The sequence below is a fragment of the Megachile rotundata genome, chromosome 7 (assembly GCF_050947335.1).
Source record: "Megachile rotundata isolate GNS110a chromosome 7, iyMegRotu1, whole genome shotgun sequence".
Classification (NCBI taxonomy): Eukaryota; Metazoa; Arthropoda; class Insecta; order Hymenoptera; family Megachilidae; genus Megachile; species Megachile rotundata.
Window position 1 is genome coordinate 5,548,378 of NC_134989.1, and position 19,395 is coordinate 5,567,772.

At 28.8% G+C, this 19,395-nt stretch overlaps 1 protein-coding gene across 11 annotated transcripts in view; it reads right to left on the reverse strand.

Moving 5' to 3' along the window:
* Nucleotides 1-19,395, reverse strand: part of LOC100877965 (diacylglycerol kinase theta) — a 57,110-nt gene that overhangs the window by 9,959 nt on the left and 27,756 nt on the right. For 4 of the 11 annotated variants that reach the window (XM_012289203.2, XM_076533169.1, XM_012289202.2 and 1 more), the window contains exons 6-17: nucleotides 14,635-14,778; nucleotides 9,372-9,506; nucleotides 9,165-9,299; nucleotides 6,902-7,019; nucleotides 5,954-6,141; nucleotides 4,917-5,129; nucleotides 4,680-4,814; nucleotides 4,436-4,610; nucleotides 3,198-3,517; nucleotides 2,231-2,519; nucleotides 2,008-2,167; nucleotides 174-281 (exon numbers count right to left, since the gene is read on the reverse strand). In XM_012289203.2, coding sequence (XP_012144593.1) covers nucleotides 174-281; nucleotides 2,008-2,167; nucleotides 2,231-2,519; nucleotides 3,198-3,517; nucleotides 4,436-4,610; nucleotides 4,680-4,814; nucleotides 4,917-5,129; nucleotides 5,954-6,141; nucleotides 6,902-7,019; nucleotides 9,165-9,299; nucleotides 9,372-9,506; nucleotides 14,635-14,778 — 2,120 coding nt within the window. Of the gene's footprint in view, nucleotides 1-173; nucleotides 282-1,081; nucleotides 1,331-2,007; nucleotides 2,168-2,230; nucleotides 2,520-3,197; nucleotides 3,518-4,435; nucleotides 4,611-4,679; nucleotides 4,815-4,916; nucleotides 5,130-5,953; nucleotides 6,142-6,901; nucleotides 7,020-9,164; nucleotides 9,300-9,371; nucleotides 9,507-14,634; nucleotides 14,779-19,395 lie in introns of those variants that run through there. The other 7 variants (XM_076533174.1, XM_076533172.1, XM_076533171.1 and 4 more) reach the window with 4 other exon arrangements.

Consider the following 19,395-nt stretch of genomic DNA (forward strand, 5'->3'; position numbering starts at 1 on the left):
ACAATTGACAATATAAAAAATTAGACGGACAAAGATAAGTGATATCTAAACAATTGAAAATTTCAGTTAAAGGAGTTATTATATAGGTTTAACGTTTATTTAGGATAACACCCATTCTGTTAAATATTTCAAAGAAATAATGGAACTATTATTAATAATTATGGCTAGATTACCTTCAATGCTGACTTTAATACTACGATATCTCCTGGACTCTGGACCCACGGTTCTCCGTCTACTTGTACTGGTATATCAGAGTGCAAATGGATTTTTATATGACCTCCCTACAAAACATTTGTCAAAGAGAAATGAATTATTTCATATATTTAGTCATCGTTGTTTGCAATGTTAAATTATTTAATTTGCAGAGGACAGTAACAAAATATGATCAACTTTGAATTTTTCTGTGAACATTCAACTTTTACAACTTGTTTACGTATTCTGACTTCGATATTTATTTGTCTTTTCATAAGAAAATTAACATTTATTTCAACATCAATATTTATTTGGCATTTTATAAGAAAATTACGTGTTACAAGTGCTTGCAAATTTTGCAAATTTTAACAATAATAATAACAGTGACACAACTCATATATTTATATAAATTAAATTTGACTAATATAAAATAAACGTAGATATCATTTTAACACTTTTGATTTAATCACAAATTACAGGATGTGGTTCAGTTTATAGTAGTTTAATTATTAAAATAATTAACATTATTATACGTATATAACTTATGTCACAATTACAGCAATGTTTATTTTTAAATTTACAAATATTTGTACAAACTATCCTTGCCATATCTTTTTTACTTTCAGAAGGTCATCAAGTTTTATTTTAGAATACATTCAAGTCATTGGAAAACAACTAAATTAATTGCTGTTAAAATGACATTTCTCAGAGAAGATATTTTATATGGCCGAAAGTATCACTTCCGATTCCAGGAATTCAAATCAAAATTCCGAGTTTGTATAATTCTTTAAGGAAATGAATCGACACAATTATGTTAAAAAAGTATACAATTTATTCATGAATTTTTAATTCCAAACATAGCCATAAATATAATCAGAATGAACGAAAATAATTTATTTTGGCAATTGAAACGATATAATAATTTTGAGTCACGTAAATAGTAATGTAGCGTTGATACTCGTTAGTTTAGTGATCTGAGTCAACGATTCACGAGTCCTACCGTTTATTGTTCTTTTAATAATACCATAAGTTTCAAATGGCACAGTATAAACACTAATTATATCGTATTTTCATCATTGTACAATATAACATATTTGTAAAACTTAATAAAATCGTTCATTTTCCGTTACCGTCCTTTCTGATGCAGAAACAAAAACAACTATTAAAAAAGAAATAGACATTGCCGGTATTTCAGACATTATACTTCTGAACTACAATACTAAATAGAGTATTCTAATCTTTTTTATAGCTCAATATTAGGCTTAAAATTTTCGAATTGAACTTAATAATGAAATACACACATTAATTGTACAGTTAAGAGTAAATCCTGTTTTCATAGGAAAATATGGTAATCATTGGGAAAGGAAAAGGTTCTAGTCGTTGATTTTATTGGATATTTGGGGATTTGAAAATTTAAGGGTAGCTTAAGAATTTGAGTGCATAAAAATTTAGGGATTTTGAGATCTGGAGATCTAATATTGTGGAGATCTAATCTAGGGACTTGAAAATCTAGAAATTTGCTAAACATTTGAGAACGTAGGACTTAGAGTCCTTGAAGTTTGGAAATCTAGAAATTTGGGACTCTATGAATTTGTGGATGGAGATTGGAAATTTTCAGACTTAAGAAACTTGAAACTTGTAAATTTGAAAACTCAGAAAATCGCAAAATGAAAAAGTTTTTTACTTTGCACGTCATTTAAAAACACACTCTATTACACTCAACTGTACATAAATTCCAGTTCTCTTGTCAATCTAATATTCAATTTTCTATTTTACGCTAATCATCATAGTATTTACTATCAAATTGCAACGTACCTGGGCTATCCTCATCGCTGTACGAAGACCAGACTGAATTTGTCCGAGATGCAACACACCCGTGACACCAACCACTTCCAAAATTCCATCGCCATGATTTGGTGCATGAAACTGATCCTCGTTGGTGTCTGGTCCCCAAGGATTTGCCCCAGAACCCCAGCTATCGATCAAAAAGAAATTCAATAAAAATCACGTTCAGTAATTACATCAATAAACTGATTACCTCAAAATATTCAGAATAATTATTCCCTCAACTGGGGGTAATTCAATGAGTTTTCCATCGACTTCCAATCGAATTTCTTTGTGCAGATCTTTGCACGATGTCCGCTTCACCATTTTCCGTATACCCATCGTTACGTACACACTTTTATTGCGTAATCTGCTTTTAAATTTATTTGGATTTTCCTCTCTGGCATTGTGGAAAGCCAAACATAAATCGGCGTCCACACCGATTCCGAAATAATTGTTCATTACGAATATTTGCGTATTGTCCTCGCTGGTAGCACTCCCTCCTGCAACGTTCATATTTTTCTCAACATTTCTTTATATTCTCCAGTTTTGTATTTTTGTCTGTATAATCTATATACACACACAATTAAAATTTACTATGACGTACACAAATACTATGACCATTTTATGATTTCAGATGATAGCAAACTTCTTTTAAACTTCATTTAAAAGATGAAGAACAATTATCATTTGTAACCATCTATTTTTCTATTAACCATCTATGTGTTAGTATATATTATTATTATTGATATGATATATATGATTTTATTATTTACAATAATTTATTGTGATCTTAATGATTTATATTTGTCTATAACGATTTATAACAATTTTTTAACAAAAATAATTTATAATTATTCATAATAATTCATAGTCGTTTGTAATCATCTATGATGATTAATGACAATTTATGATATAGTCCACAATTATTTAAACATGTATAGAGAATATTTGTATCTCTCAAAAAATTGAAAATCTAACGGAACTACATTAAAAAAGAAAATATAGTATTATGATTACCCCCAACTACAACATTTATGTTATATTTATATAACAATTATATTAGTTAACTATATAGTGTACATAAGTATCATTGAAAAATCTTTAATGTACTGTTGCAAATAATTAAGTTTGTAACATAGTAGTTCGCTAGTGTAAGCATAAAATATTTTTTAACAAACCTCCCGCATTGGTGGGCATCGGTTTGTCCTCCTTCTCCTCCGGATGGAAAACTACCGTCCATCTGTCCAACAAAGATTTCTCTGCATCAATTACGTCCCGGAGTAAATTCAAAGGGTCCTCGTCGCCTGTGTAACCAGGACCCCAGCAGAGTACACGTGCTAAATCATTTCCTGTTCCCAAGGGCACAATGGCACAAGCGGGAGAGCAACATTCACTGTCCTGCCCCACGTTGTCCAAACATTGCAATACCCATCCTACTGTTCCATCTCCACCGCAAACAAGGATTTTGTAGTCTTTGATGTGACGGAACACGTACAGCCTAGAATTTAGAATACGAACGATTGGTACATTTTAATATAGAGGGTGTTTCGGTACATTTTTAGATAGAGGGTGTTAAGTAGAAAGTTTGCACGGGATGAGAGAAGAGGTTATTTGGAACATATTTAGCTCTATATATGTTATGCAAAGTATCATGGTTTTTGAAATATTGGCCAGTTTGATAATTTTGCTTGTTATCGGACATTTATGAAGTAATCGATCGTGGAAAATTGATTATTTCGTTCAGTATTTTAAAATTTAGTAGTTTTAAAAGTTGAGGGAGTTTGGCAATTTAGACATTTAGAAATTGGAAACTTCAAATTTGAAATTTTTGGGAATTGTGAAAATCAGAAAATTGAGAAATTGGAGTTTCTAGAATTAAAAATTAGTAAAATAAGAACTTTTAATCTTTAAACTTATAAATTAGTAAAATAAACATTATTAATTTCTGAGCTTATAAATTAGTAAGTTAAAAATCTGAAATTTCTAAAGTAAAAAATTAGCAGAATAAAAATGTGTAACTTCTAAAATTATTAATTAAGAAATTAAAAATCTGAAATTTCTAGAATTAGAAATTGGCAAAATAAAAATTTGTAATTTCTAAAATTAAGAAGTTAAAAATGTGTAATTTCTAAATTTATAAAATAAAAAAGTTAAAAATGTGTAATTTCTAAAATTAAAAATTGCAAAGTAAAAAATCAGAATTTTCTAAAATAAAAAATCCCGAAATTTATTTTTATCCTCAACCCTGCACCAAGTCATAGAAACGAATAAAAAATTAAAAATAATTTGCATATATTTTTAAAACTGACAAAATCGTCGGTTATACACAGCAGCGAAGTTACTCAGCATATTGACCTTGATAGCCTAAAGGCTATCAAAATCAGGTGTGTCTTTCAGTAAATAATTACTGTCTTACCCAGGGAGTGGACCTCCGTTATCGAGATCAAACACCTGATATGGATTCAACAGTTTACGAAAGCTGGAAATCAACTGTAAACCCTGGCAACCACCAGATTTCACGTTCACGAAGACGAGCAATGGCTCCACGTCGAATGGCACCATACGCGGTTCGATGCTCGGTAACAGCATAACTATAAAAATAGAATATCAAGAAAATTATTCTTTCAAAAAGATATCGATTTGAAAATGCAGGAAAATACCTAAAAGGTGTTTGTCCTCGTATTTTGATTCTCTCAACGTGTACAACGCGCTGACTGCTTTGTTCGAATCTTCGTAAATGATCACCATCGAGCCATATTCGTAATATATCGGACCAATGGAGGAAAATTTGTTTTCTATCGTCAAAAATAAACAAAAATAATTAGTATCATATCTGGTATTATTTGAATTCAATTCATAGAATTGGTAATTATGTGAATATGTTTAGTTAGGGTTACCTTTGCCTAAGAATTCGGTCAACATGTTTTCGTAACTTCTTTCGGAGAGGTTAGGTGGAAGGTTACCCACGAATAAAGCTAGGTTAGGTCCATGGGGATCTTGTTTCAACTGCAGGTAGAATCGCATCAATTCCATTTGCCTGATAGAATCTTTGCCGAGTTGTTTCACGATTTCCCATGGCTTCTCGTCGCGTTCTAACACTCTTTCAGTAACTGGACAAATACAGAATTCACGTGAATCAGAATTTATGGAAATATTTGAAATTTTAAAGCATATGCACCTAACATGTTCAAAAGAAATTTGTCACTCGGTACAAATTTTTATACGAGAACTAGTTACAAAAAGAGAGTACAAATTTTTGTAGCGAACTTTTGTAATGGAATTTTTGTAGTGGACAATCTTTTCCGCAGAATCTCTAATGATGTAATAAAAAATGTGTTATTATTAAAGAATTTTTGTTCAATTTAAGGAGTTAATATTCTGTTCTCGATGAAAACAAAATGAACGATTACTTTTGGTAGTTTATTGGATCATTTTTAACAAATATAAGAAATAAGAATAAGAGCAACTCGTATATAATTGCTTTAAAATATTCTGACAATTATATAAATTTTTAGATATCATTAAAGATTCTGAGATTATACAATGTTTATATAATTGTTTTATAGTTTTGAAGAAGAATTATAATTTTGAAGAACAATAATTTTATAATGAATTTGCAATAATAAAAAATTAATCTACTTTAAACTAATTAATAACATAACTTTTTTGTCAAACATGATTTGTAATAATTTTAAATAAAAATATTAATTATCAATGTCTTAATATTTAAACAATTGTACAATCTAAAATAATCAGGTTACGTTCTATTGCATTATTTTGTTAATAAACGTTTAAAAATGGTAAAGAATAAAAATTAATTATCATGCTGTTATTGAGAATGTTTTCATCTAATTTAAAGCAATACTGTTTTTATTAGCGGTTTTTTATATATTTATATTTTTATTGGTATTTGAATATAAGATTAAAGGTTTACCACCGCGATCCAAAAGGATCTCGCTGCATCTGTAGTCCTCCGAATTGAAATCTTGTAAACCGAATTTCTGAAGCGCTTCTTCGATTAAATCTGCGACGGTCGTCGTTTCTGTGACAGGTACTCTACAGAATGATTCAAGCACCTGCAATTTGCCTGGATAGACTCGTACTTCTCCGCTTTCGCTATCCCTGAAATCAATAAATCGATATTGATCATATAATAAATACCTTCTGACGCAATTAGACATATTTGGGATATATTTGATCTATCAAAAAATTCTATCTGCTCGAATATTTAAAATGTAGACAAAAATAGTATAATCGAATGAAAAATATATTTTTTTATTTAGAAGAAGTAAATTTAGGTAGGATAGGTAATTTAAATTAGGCAATGTAGATAAGCTAGATAATTAAAGTTAAACAAAGTAGATAAGCTAGAAAATTTAAGTTAGACAAGGTAGATAAGCTAGAAAATTTGGGAATGAAGAAATTCGAGAACATCAGAAGCAGAAACCTAAATTTTAGTAATTTGAAAATTTCAAAATTTGAAATTTCTAAACAAAATTTTCGAACTTTTACGTTTTCAAAATTTTAACTTTCTAGATTTCCCAATTTTCTAGTTACTAAACACTTATGTTTCGAAATTACTAAATTCAAATTATAAAGCTTTCAAACTATTTAATTATGTAATTACCAAACTTCAAATTTTTCTACTTTGAAAATTTACAAGTTTGAAAATTGGGAAATTTAGAAATTTGAAAATCCGAGATTTCTATATCTCTAAATTTGCAAATTCTCAAATTTTCAAATTTTTTAATTTTCAAAATTTTAAACTTTCGAATTTCTGAAAACCTTCAACGATCCCAAAATAGACAAAACCTTTAAATAGTTCAAATAATTAAATTTTTAATCTGTTTCATTCCCTATTTCATTTTTTATCGAAACTTACTTGAATCGTAAGAAGACAGCCGGACATTTGCCCTCTTTGCAATTCAAGTTTAGAACTGGAGTTGGATCGCATAATTCCGTCTCTTCCGTAGCACACAGCTCGGTGAGGTAAAAGTTGCCTAAACAAACATAAATAGCCTTTAACATCTTCTTGCCCAAATTCAGTTAATACAATTGCAATCTCGTAATACACATATTCCAAGTACTTTGCATTAACAGAAATAAAATACCGAACTCTGTAATATTATGAAGGTTCTGCTAAAAGTACAAGATATTTAACCTAACAATACATGAGGTACAACATTATTTATGGAATGACCTAATAGTTAAAATTAATGGAATCTCTATCTTAATTGAGTTCACCCAGTGAAAGAGAAACATTTCGAACGAAACGTATATATCAGTGGAACAATTCCATTGATACAAAACTATTCTGTTTGTAGTTGTCGGTTTGATCTTAACGTGGGTGTAAAATATAATGGTTAACTGTTTTGTTACTGTGGGCGTACATGTACATTCGACAGATTGAGTCCACGTAAATGCTATTGACACATAATACATATGTATATACACATGTTCGTGTACGAATTTGCTTGTGAAAACATAAATTTTCTAAATAGCTTCTAGCTCCTATATAACTGGCGAATGTTTTATGGATTTTCAAATAGTACGTATCTTTGAACTATTTCTTATAAATGGTATCTTTGTTGTGTAAAATGGGCTAATTCAGAAAAACAGTATAAATTGGCGTTGTGGTATTGATGATATCACTCGAAAATCGCTATGCGACTAAAATTTTGTTGATACTTGCAAATGTTTATAAATTGAAGTAAACTCAAATTATTCGCCACATGTGCAACAGCATTATTTTGACGCCGTAACTCAAATTTAAAGTACCTAGATCTCTACAAATCGAAGTTTAGCTCTGTAAATTGATTCTATATCGTTGCTATACTTATAACTTGTAGTGTATAGTTATAGGGTAGATGTATTAATTACAGAGACTCTGCAAATTATCGATAAAAAGAATACATGTATAAATAAGTATAAACAATATATTTAAATTAAATGTAATTATTGACGAATGAGATTCAAAATAAGAAACAATTTTAATGTGTTACAATGTTGCAGATATTTATCAAAGACTACATATTAATCTTTCCATGATTTTGATAGTACTCATCCAAAACCTTCAGAAATGCTTTCTGAACTGTTTTATAAATCAAATATAAACAGTACCTTCGTCGTATAAGATGCATATTATAGCGTAAAATGGTCTAATGCAGTAAAAAGAATAAATTCAACACCTAAAAACCTTTGTTTTCAATTCTGAGTAAATTGTGCAATATCGCGAGATTTTTAAGTTTGTCCATAATACGGAGCCCCAAACGGATATTTGCCATAACCTCATCTTCATTTCAAGCTCCAAAAATGAAACGCATGTTAGGTGTCACCACTCAAATAGTCATGTATTTTATTTTTATTAAATTATTTGTAAAACGATTTAGAACCAAATTGTCATATTTCACAAAGGCTAGGTTAGAAGGATAATCAAAGATGTCATAACAGGAGGCACGTAAACAGGGTCCGAAATTGGGGCATCAAAATACATCTGCAACAATCCCAGAGACTCCATAATATGACCCGAAATATCTTTTTTTATTTCATTTAATACATTACTACGATTTAATTTCCTTTCGGCCCGATAATTTAAAAACCACTTTTGTTTATCACCTTTTGCTTAGCTCTTTACGCATGGCGGTATACATTTTGACCTACTTCGTTTGAAGTTGTTTGTATGTTAAATCATTGAAATGGAAACAAATTTCTGAGCAACTCGCATTTTTATTTTCCTTAAAATCGTGTGTCTCAAAGAGTTAAAAATATTCTCTTATAAACAGGAATTGTTCAAATATTGATTTTGCGAATGTAGTTGTACTTTCTGATTAACTCTTTGCATAGTAATTTTGTATAGTAATTTCAAATTAGTATTTTTTAATTAAATCTGAAATATTATATGTGATCTATAAACATGTAGAAATTAATGGTAGAGGAAATTAATGGTAGAGAAAGAATAACGTCAAGAAAAATTATTAAACTTATCAACTAGAATGTTTTAGCAAAAATACAAAAATTGCACCGTGAAGTGTTAATATGTGACTCACAATATGAAACAAACCTTAAAACCTTCATAGCTGGGACTAACTTGATATTTTTAAAAGAACTCAAAATAATTTGAAATAATATTTAAACAGTGTACGTACTAGGATCTCTCGTGATGTGAAATGCACGAAGCGCTGAGGTGAGGACCTGTTCCGTGGTGGCTTGCCGTGGCACCGAGATTACGCGAAATATTTGCCGTCTGTGGGAGTTGTTGCCGTCGTACACCTTGATCATCTCTGCAGGGACAGAACAAAAACCAGTAAGAGGTTGACCGTAAACGGTCAGCCACATGAAACATATTGAAATACCTTCGTCACCTCTTTCTTTATCTTCTTTCTCCTTTCGAGAACGGGGATCGCGACAATAGTTGGCACCCGATCCCGATTCGCCATTATCGCGATACTTCGCGTCCGCGCTGCTGAACTCTTCCGATATGCTTCGTGCTGCAAAAGAAACCGGAAGTCGAGCTTGTAACTTGCGGTCTGCGAGCTTCGTCTTTTCGTCGACTTACAATTAGCACCGTACAACACACCATGGAACTTGGGTGTTATAATGCATCATCGTCATTATATTCTTTCCCTTTTTAACTACCATCGAAAGATGCAAGTATATTAATACGCTTGGCAGTCATTACTCAGATAACATTAATGGTGTATGGTAACGAAAGCATCTAAATAGGCTAAGACACCTTCCAGTCAATTTTTACAGGAATCATTCATTCGAAACATGGAAGTACACTGCGGAAGTAAGACAGTTTCGGATCGAATCTTTAAATGGAGGTAGTATGACATTTGCTATTTACTCAAGTGCTAATGTACGAAATTGGGTCAATTGATACCTGATGATGAGGTTTAGACTGTTAATGGAAGCTTAAGCTTATAAGGGCAGATGTTCGGAAACTTTGGTGTATAATTTTATGATGGTTCATTCGATTACAATGATGAATTTTGGACGAGGGTTTTTAGCTCTCTTTGATCGCGGTGGTTTGTTTGAGGCAAATAAAAGTAATGGGTAATTCATGATTTTGTTGAATAAGAATTTATGAAGAAATAATTTTGAAGACAATGAATTTGAAAATTGTTAATTAGACATTTACATACATTGAGGTAGACATAATCAAGGTGTGATCATAGTCAAATTTGTACAATTCTAATTTTCTAAAATTGTCATAGATGCATGACAATTCTAAATCCAATCATTATTTCCCCATAACAAAAGCCAAGAAAAATATCAAATTCATTAATCAAGTGATCAACGAACAAAAATCATTCGACTTTCTACATACAATAAAAAGCCAAAATAAACTAATCAATCCGATAAAACATCAAAACCTCAAAAAGTCTAAGAAAAAGAACACTTCAAACAAACCATCAACGATCTCAATTATCCAAATATACTCCTACAAATTGATACTGAATTACACTAAAACAATCAAAGATTATTAAACCTTTCAACCGTTCTACAGGGTGCATTGTCTGTGCGATAAAAACTATGATCGATATCCACAACGATGTTAATGAGAAAATAGGAAAATAAAAATGAAAATAAAAGACAAGAGGAGAAAACAGGTGTTACATATATACATATATGTGTATACTGGCGAACAATGCAAATCCACTTGGAACAATTGCAAATATTAAAATATATAAGTGACACCTCTTACCATCGGGCACGATGGGTTTGCAGAGCACACATGATAGGAAGAAGAAGATTTATTCAGTAGCATTCTTGTCGTTCATGATGTGTGCGTGACAAACGTCACGGTGGTTACTCTCATAGCATCCAGCGGGCTGAGTGTGACAGTACATGCACCGAAGCAACACATACAACACATGCTAGAAACGTATACATTAAAACGAAATAACAAACATTCATAGAGACGGTCAAACACGTGACGTGAGCTGCTATCATTTTTTCGTTAATCGTTCGATTGATCCTATCGTAAGCTGAAATGTAAACTGATCGTTGACCTTTCGAGGCCTATTTATTTCTGTATTGCCAATCGATCGAATTTAGTTTAGTTATTATTATATAGATTTGGTACGCCATCGATTTTATGTTGATATATTTTATCAAGGTTACTGAGCATTCTTTTTTGTTGTAGACTGTAGACTATTTTAGGAAAATGGCTGCGTATAGGACGCTGTTAGTAGATCCTCGACTGATGAAGATATGGAATTATGAGCTTTGAAATTTTGGAGTTTGGAAATTTGAGGATTTTTGTCACTGGGACATGTGGATTACTTGGGAATTTTCCGTTATGGGATTTAGAGAACAGTGGATTTGGGGATTTGCGAATTTGGAGAATTAAGTATTTAGGGATTAGGATGTAGAAATTTGGAGATTTGAGAAGTTGGAGATTTAAGAATTTGGGGATTTGAAAATTTGGAGAGTTATGAATTTGGGGATTTGGTAATTTGGAGAGTTAGGAATTCGAAGACTTGATAATTTGGGGATTTGAAAATTTAGGGATTTGAGAATTTGGAGATTTAAGAATTTGGAGAGTTAGGAATTTAAGGATTTGGGAATTTGAAGATTTGAAAATTTAGGGATTTGAGGATTTGGAGATTTAAGAATTTGGAGAGTTAGGAATTTAAAGATTTGAGAATTTATGGATTTAAGAATTTAGGGATTCGAGAATTTGGAGAGTTGGGAATTTGAAGATTTGAGAATTTGGGAATTTGGGAATTTGAGAATTCGGAAATTTATGGATTTCGTGATTTGAGAATTTGGAAATTTTCCAATTTTGGGATTTAAAAATTTGGAGAGTTAGGAATTTAGGAATCTAGGAATTCGAGAATCTGAAGATTTAGAAATTTGAAAATTTAGGAGTTTGAAAAATTTTAGAAAAATTTAAGAAAAGAAAAACTTCAAATTTTAATACGTGGGATTTTCTAAATTTGCAAATTTAAGCTTTCCAAAATTTAGGAAACTTGAAAATTGAATTTAGAAATTTAGAGATTTCAGAAGTTTCAGATTTGAAAATTTTAGAACTTGAGATCATAGAAATTCGTGAAAATAGTGCTTCGAGAAATTTATACTTTTGAAAGTTTAGAAATGCGGAGATTTGAAAACCAGAATTATAGAATTCAAAGGTTTGTAATTTTGAGTGATATAAGAATTTCTATATAACTATAGATCTTATAAAACATCAGATAAAATAATATTATATAAGTCCGAAAAATGTATATGTATATACAATTTCTAAGTTATGTAATTTGAAACATCCTTTTTTTATGTTGAAAGTACATAAAATGAAAATTTGATGATTATTTGAAGAGAAATCGAAAGGTCACATATAAATACATGTAAATATGTTAAGGTACACCTATAACACGTAATTTTGCACATTATACGTAAAAATTGTTCAATTGCAGTAAGTTTATTAAATTTTTGATATTCAATCAATCTCTGTTGATGTTATTAATGAATATGAACAGTACTATTAAATGAAGTACATTTAATTGATATGTATGTATAAATAAAGTGATGTATGTAAAAGTTGATATTCCTAAAATGCATTAAAATATGTATATTATACATATTAAATAAATTGTTATATAAAATTTGATTGATATCAGTTTCTGATGAAGATCTTTCTTTATATTTTAATTATGTTATTAATTATATATTCTGACAGTCAAATGGAGTAATGGAAAAACGGAGAAAAATTTATTTTTCATAATAATTAATGTGAAATTAGTTTTTCTACTTGAAATAATTTTTATGAAATGTAACAAAAATATAGTAAACACAATGATTGATAGTGAATTATGAAATTGAATCAAAGTTAGTTTAATGTATAAATTTAATGATGAAGTTAAACTTATAAGATGAAAAAATATTGTTTATAACCACCTCTTTTTTACACAATTTAACAGTTTGTGCAGTAATATAATTTCGTTGAAAAATTAAACGAATAATTTTTCTCTAAACATGTATAGGCCAGAAATGAGGTTCTTAATTATAAAATTTTAAACGTCAACAAATGATGTGAATTACGAATAAATATTTGGAGAAATAACTGTACGAATAACTGTGCAATAATATTAATAGACAGTAGTATTAATTTAATCTATTTCAATAAAATGACTCATTTCTGGCACTGTGATTAGCAATATGAACCTCTCATTTTTATAATGACGTAGAATACAAAAAAATGGAAATAGTACCGAAAATCGTTATAAGCACTAATATTAAATGTCTCAAAGTATGAAATTTTAAAGACAATGTCAAATTATAAAAGTTCAGTAATCGTTTAAGTCGAAATAAATTTATTTTTCCAAGTTGTAAAAGTTTAATAGTCTAAAAACCTACAAAAATTCCTAAAAAGTTTTTCAATTTTTATAATGAAAATATTGTCACTACTTTATCGTCAGAAGATCAAAAATATTCAAATTTTGGGGAACATTTACGACATTTTAAATATAATAGGTTCATGTGATCGAAGCAAGCGCATCAATTGCAGTGCTTTACCAATGAGGTAAAATTATAAATTAAAGTAGTTAAAATTAAAAACAGAAAGCAGCATCTTGAAACATATTCTTCTTTTATCAAGTGAGTTAATCTTTTCGGTACGGTATTTTCAAAAATATTTTGTTACATATTGCATTTTATGTGAAAAAATGTTGGAGATACAAAGCTTAATATTTTCACTCAAAATTATCTTCTTTAATATTAGATATTAGATATTAGTTATTCAACGTTAAATAGTAGTTATTTTTGGACATTGTAAATATTAAAAATTGTCGAATATTTTATATTAAGATAGGAACTGTTATATGTTTATATAATATGACTATTTTATGTTCATATAGTAGTTTCAAGTTATGGAAGAATAAAATATATCTTGAGTTTAAAGAAAATAGTTTTGTACCTACTATGTAAGTTGCAGATGCTATTCATAATTGACACTGTAAATGTTATATTATAATAATTTTAACAAACAACACTGTAGGTATTATTTTCAATTAATAATATTTAAACTTAAAAATTCTTATGAAGATACTAAGCTTCATACCTCAAAAACGAGATTAAAAGTACAAAGTGGAGTTTACAAAAAATATAACCTAAAATTTACAATAATATAAAATCTATGAAACGACTTTTTATCTTCAATAAAAATTTACAGAATATAATTTAGAGTACACACTCTCTAATAGATTATATTAAAAATTATGATATATGAAATTTTCGATATTTTGCACGTTAATACAAAAATCTACTTTTAATCTCCAAAAGTCGATACCGAAAGTCGCAAAAGAAGCATCAATCCAGACACACCTTTCTTCGACAATAAAAGAAAAATTAAAAAAGGTATAAAGCGAAGGAGCGAAAAAAAATGGCAGTCGCGAGGAAAAGTAGAGAAGCACGAGTGAAGTATGAATAAATGAAAAAAGTATAATAGAAATAGAGAAAACAGAGACAGAGATAGAAGCTGAATATGCAAAGAACAATTATTAATCGCTATGGCAAGTCTCGTTCGGTCCGGTTCCGGTCCACGCTAACATCTCAACATCGATTTTTATGCTCACACAGATGAATGTCAGATGATGGTAATATTCTAGATACCTCGAACATAAGGAGGGGAAGCATGACAATTTCCATGGCAGCTACGTGGCAAAACTAGTGAAAGGCGCCTCAAAGCTTCGGCTAGGCGGCCTGCAGCCCCAATTTGTTCACTCTCAGCGAAATCGAATTGCTCTCCGGTGTTATCTTCAAATAGAAGCAAACGGTAGACCGGATTTTTTTATCACCATTAGATTTCTCTCTGATCTTTACATAATTTCCTCCCTTTCCCGACTTTTTATTATACAACACACACAATCGGCCGGTGTCTGCGATTCGGGACCGGTAGAGACCCTCTAATCGGCCATTTTGATTCACGCTGCCATTTTGTCAGCGTACCGCGAAAGGCGATTCGTGGATAATGGTACACTTTAATTGAGTTGCATGAACGTTTTATGTTGATGAAGTATAATTTAATGTACTTTTTTAACTGGAACACATAAACCTTTTAAAGGGAAAAATTATAAATATTAATGTGTTAGAACTTTTTACTGTTTGCACAGTACGACTTTATGTCTGTCGTGACTTAAGAATAAAGTTCCTTGAAAAAGTTGCTGTTCTTTTTCTGTATAAAAAATATGGAGAGCGAATAAGATATTTTGACAATGGTAATATGTAATGTTTAAAATGATGAATAAAAATTTATTGTTTATGCAATTTGTATTCATCAGTTAAGGTATAGCATTTTTTACTAAATAAGTTCAGTGGTATAAATTTTGATGACAAGTAACGTTATTGTCTTAACATTATTGACTTATTTTCAGACATTGATTAGAATTAGAGGGTCTCTAAGGACCGATGCACACCAGCGACTTCCGTCGTTGCGATTTTACACCTACTAAATAGGGTTGATCAAGTTTTTATTGTGGGATTGTAGGATTCGTTAAGTTTAAACTTTTGGGTGCAGATGAAAAATGATATCGCACCCTTTAAAAGTTATGAAATCTTAAAAATCTTAATTTATATGATAAAACTAAATTTGTTAATTATTCTGTATTATAAAATAAAGTTGATTTGTGGGTATCAAATATATGTAATAAGATATAAACACAACGTTTTGTATTATAAAATAAAATTGCTTTCGTTGATATCAAATAAAACATATTCGTAATATTTAATACTACATTTGTAAAACATAATATAAAACTTTATAATACAAAACAAAACTGGTACTCTTAAATAAATTATTTCGTTACACTTATTGATATTGCTTTGTTATTTACAGTGCATAAATAATTCATGTAAACTTAATTATTTTTATACACCGTTACACTTAATTATATTGAATTATGGGATCAAAATGTCCATATATCAACTATTAACAAATTTTAAATTGCATAAAAAACAAAATTGAAAGTTATAGCATTTTTATATGTATTTCACTTCTTGGCCCCGAGAAGAGGACTTCTGGATTCGCCCTTGATATTTCTAACAAGGTAAATATCTTAATAAAAATTGCCCTCATATAATATTTTTATATTATTATTATCTATATTAATAATACTATATATTATTATATTATTTTCCAAAAATATTATATAATTTCTCAATTTAAGCACTCAGGTTAACACTTTACATTATCCAAAATTGTTTTTTAAATTTTTTTCCTTCAATTTATTATTTTGATTATTAGTTACCTTAATGATAGCCAAGATTTTGAGTATACAATGTTTTTGGATGTAGGATGTTAAAAAATATTATTTCTAAATTATTGTTAATAAAATTGTAGTAAAATTGTTTATAAATTATAAAGAATCATAAATCTATATTATGTGTATAGAATCAGAAATTGCTAAATGTAATATTAAATTGTTTATTAACCCTTCTTTGCATTTTATTACACGTTTCATAAAATAACATGTTATGAAACTTAACTATATTTAAGTTTCATAACTTAAATATATCGTATACATTTAATAATCAATAAAATTATCGAATATTTGTTTATAATTAATTTTCTGTAAAACCTTCCTAGAATTCACACACAATTTTGCAAATTAACAATATTTTATAATTTCTGCCTAAATAAATTCTATGAAATAAATAATAATGTTTATATTTTTTATATTTACGAAAGTACTTTGTATTGTTAAAGAATGTATCTTCTTTCAAAACTGAAGACTCATGCAACAAAGGGTTGAAGAAAGTATAAAATTATCCCGGGATATGAATAAAAAAAAACATGGAACGAAATCGCAACGAGAAAAGTCGCTCATTTGCACCGAGTTTTAACCTCCTGAGGGATGAATATGTAACATTCATTGTGAGACCAGGAAGCGAGGTATTATCATTATTTCACGCTATAAATATTAACCTATCTGTGCTTCGTATTTAATAATCTATTTATCATATTAATATACAACTGGTTTTTATAAAGCTGAAAATTTTCTTAAAATTTACGCGGAAATTAGTAAGTTGAAGATTATTATAATTCGACAAGTTTTATCTCTTTAAAAAATGTAACTTAATAAGGTTAAATTAACTAGATTTAAAAAGTCTATAGTTTTAAAGAATAAAAAAACTAATATAGTTTTAAAGATTAGAAAAAATGAATATAATTTTAAACATTGAAAACAATAAGTTTTTGAAATTAAAAAAATTAATATAGCATGTACTCCCTTTTAGTATAATTTTGAATACTATCTTTTCGTATATGTATATGCAATTTACGGATAATAGTTTTCGCAAAGTCTATAATTGCCAAGACCAGCAAAAACATTCAGAAAACCAAACAATTTATATGTGTAACATTATATCCTACATTATTTTATAATTTGTTGAAAAATTACAATTGTTCTTTTTTCATTTCTTGTTTTAACATATTCTATGTTCCATTTGATCTTCTAACTATAATTTAGAATACATGTATATACAATGTATATTTAAGGACAGAGAATATTGCAAAATATTGTGCAATATCTGAAAAGTATAATGTGGTAATATGTGACCATTCAATCCAGGTTAATTATTCATGAAGGGAATACATACACTCGGAACACACAGCTTAATTACATTTTTCACATACAGTGTTTCACATTGAAGGTGTAAAGTGTCTCATATTAATTCACATAAAAGATTACATATAATTAAAACACAGTGATATACATAAAACTATTCTATCTTTATTACTACATACGTAATGTAGTCTAACGGTATACAATTTTGCAAAATAGGAATCAGAGAATTGTAAATATACATGCATGTAAGTAATATCACAATGATAATTATTTATTACATATAAATACATTTAATTTTTATTTATTCTTTACTATTTCTCTAATTGTAAATCTATGACAATTAACATAAACTGACTTTACTAACTTTTCAATTTATTCTGCACATTTTTCACTTTATTTTTTAATGAATGTCTTTTTCATTTCAAGTTTATTTCTAATTATTTTTTATTTCTAGTGTCATGTGACTGTTTATTTCTATATATAATTTATATATTTTAGTTGTTTTATCTGTATTGCACTTTTAGTTATAATTTATACGAGATCATACAGTCATTTGTTTTAATCCCATAGAAATGAATGAATTTTCATCTTTCTACAGGGGTTTGTCTTTTTAAATTGATTCGAAACACGTAAATAATTGAAATGATATAATAAATAAGGAATATTTAAACACAACTGACTCCTAACATTTTAATTTAGGTAATTTTCTAGTATTATAAATAAACAACTTTTGATATGAGCTTTCTTAATTATCCATAACTTTTTCACAAAATGTTGTATTATAGGTTATGTTCAAATAATATAAGCGAAATTATTATTTTCGTTACAAAGTTGCAATATTTATACATATAGTGTAATTTTTAAACAAAGTTAGGAATATGGTAGATTTACAATGTAAGCCTCTGTATATACAGAATTTAACAATATTTTGTTATAACCTAAAGAATTATTTATACATATAGACATTTCTTTAGAATAATAACCTATACACTGCACCTCTATTTTTTAAATAACCTTGATTTTTTCTTAAAATTCAAATAAGTCTACAGTGGATCCATAAGGTATTTGTACAGTTAGTTGTTTGCAATGACTCTCGTGTATTCATCAATTTGAAACATATCGTAAATTTATCTTTTAGTTATTTAAGTTTCATATTTACTCTTTTTGCATGTATGCAAAAAGAATTGTCAAGTACACAAATAAAATTCTTAAATGCTATTTTTTGAAATTACGTTTAAATCAGAAAAGGAAGCACATTTTGTGCCAGCATCCCTCAAGAGGTTAATCGTACACGCGTGAAGTTTGCGTTTCTCGACTCAATTTAAAATCTTGTTAACTTTGGTCGTTTCTTTCCTCTCCTGTGCCTTTTGTGTCACTGGTATTTGAAATTAATTTAAATTAACTTAATAGATAAAATTAAAGGAAAGAATAAGAATTTGGAAAAAATATTTTATATTTTATTTAGTTTCGTACTATTTACAGCAGATTATTCGGACGAACTTTCTGGGCTTGCGTTGATTGTTTAAAACGTGGAAAATGTTGTGCAGTACTTGCTTTTCGATTCAATTAATCCCAATTGTTTATAATTAATTAATTACTGCAGAAAAGAGATATCGATTTTATAATGACCTTCAACTCGATCGGTAAACGTGAAATTGGAGTGTTGTTAAATCGCAAACACTTGGTTCGATACATAAAACACAATGGATTCCATCTTAATTATTACTCGTTATCTTTGTACACGATATTAAAAAAAAACCTCTTCTAAAAAAAAAATTATATCAACAAAATCGAACAAAAATTTGAA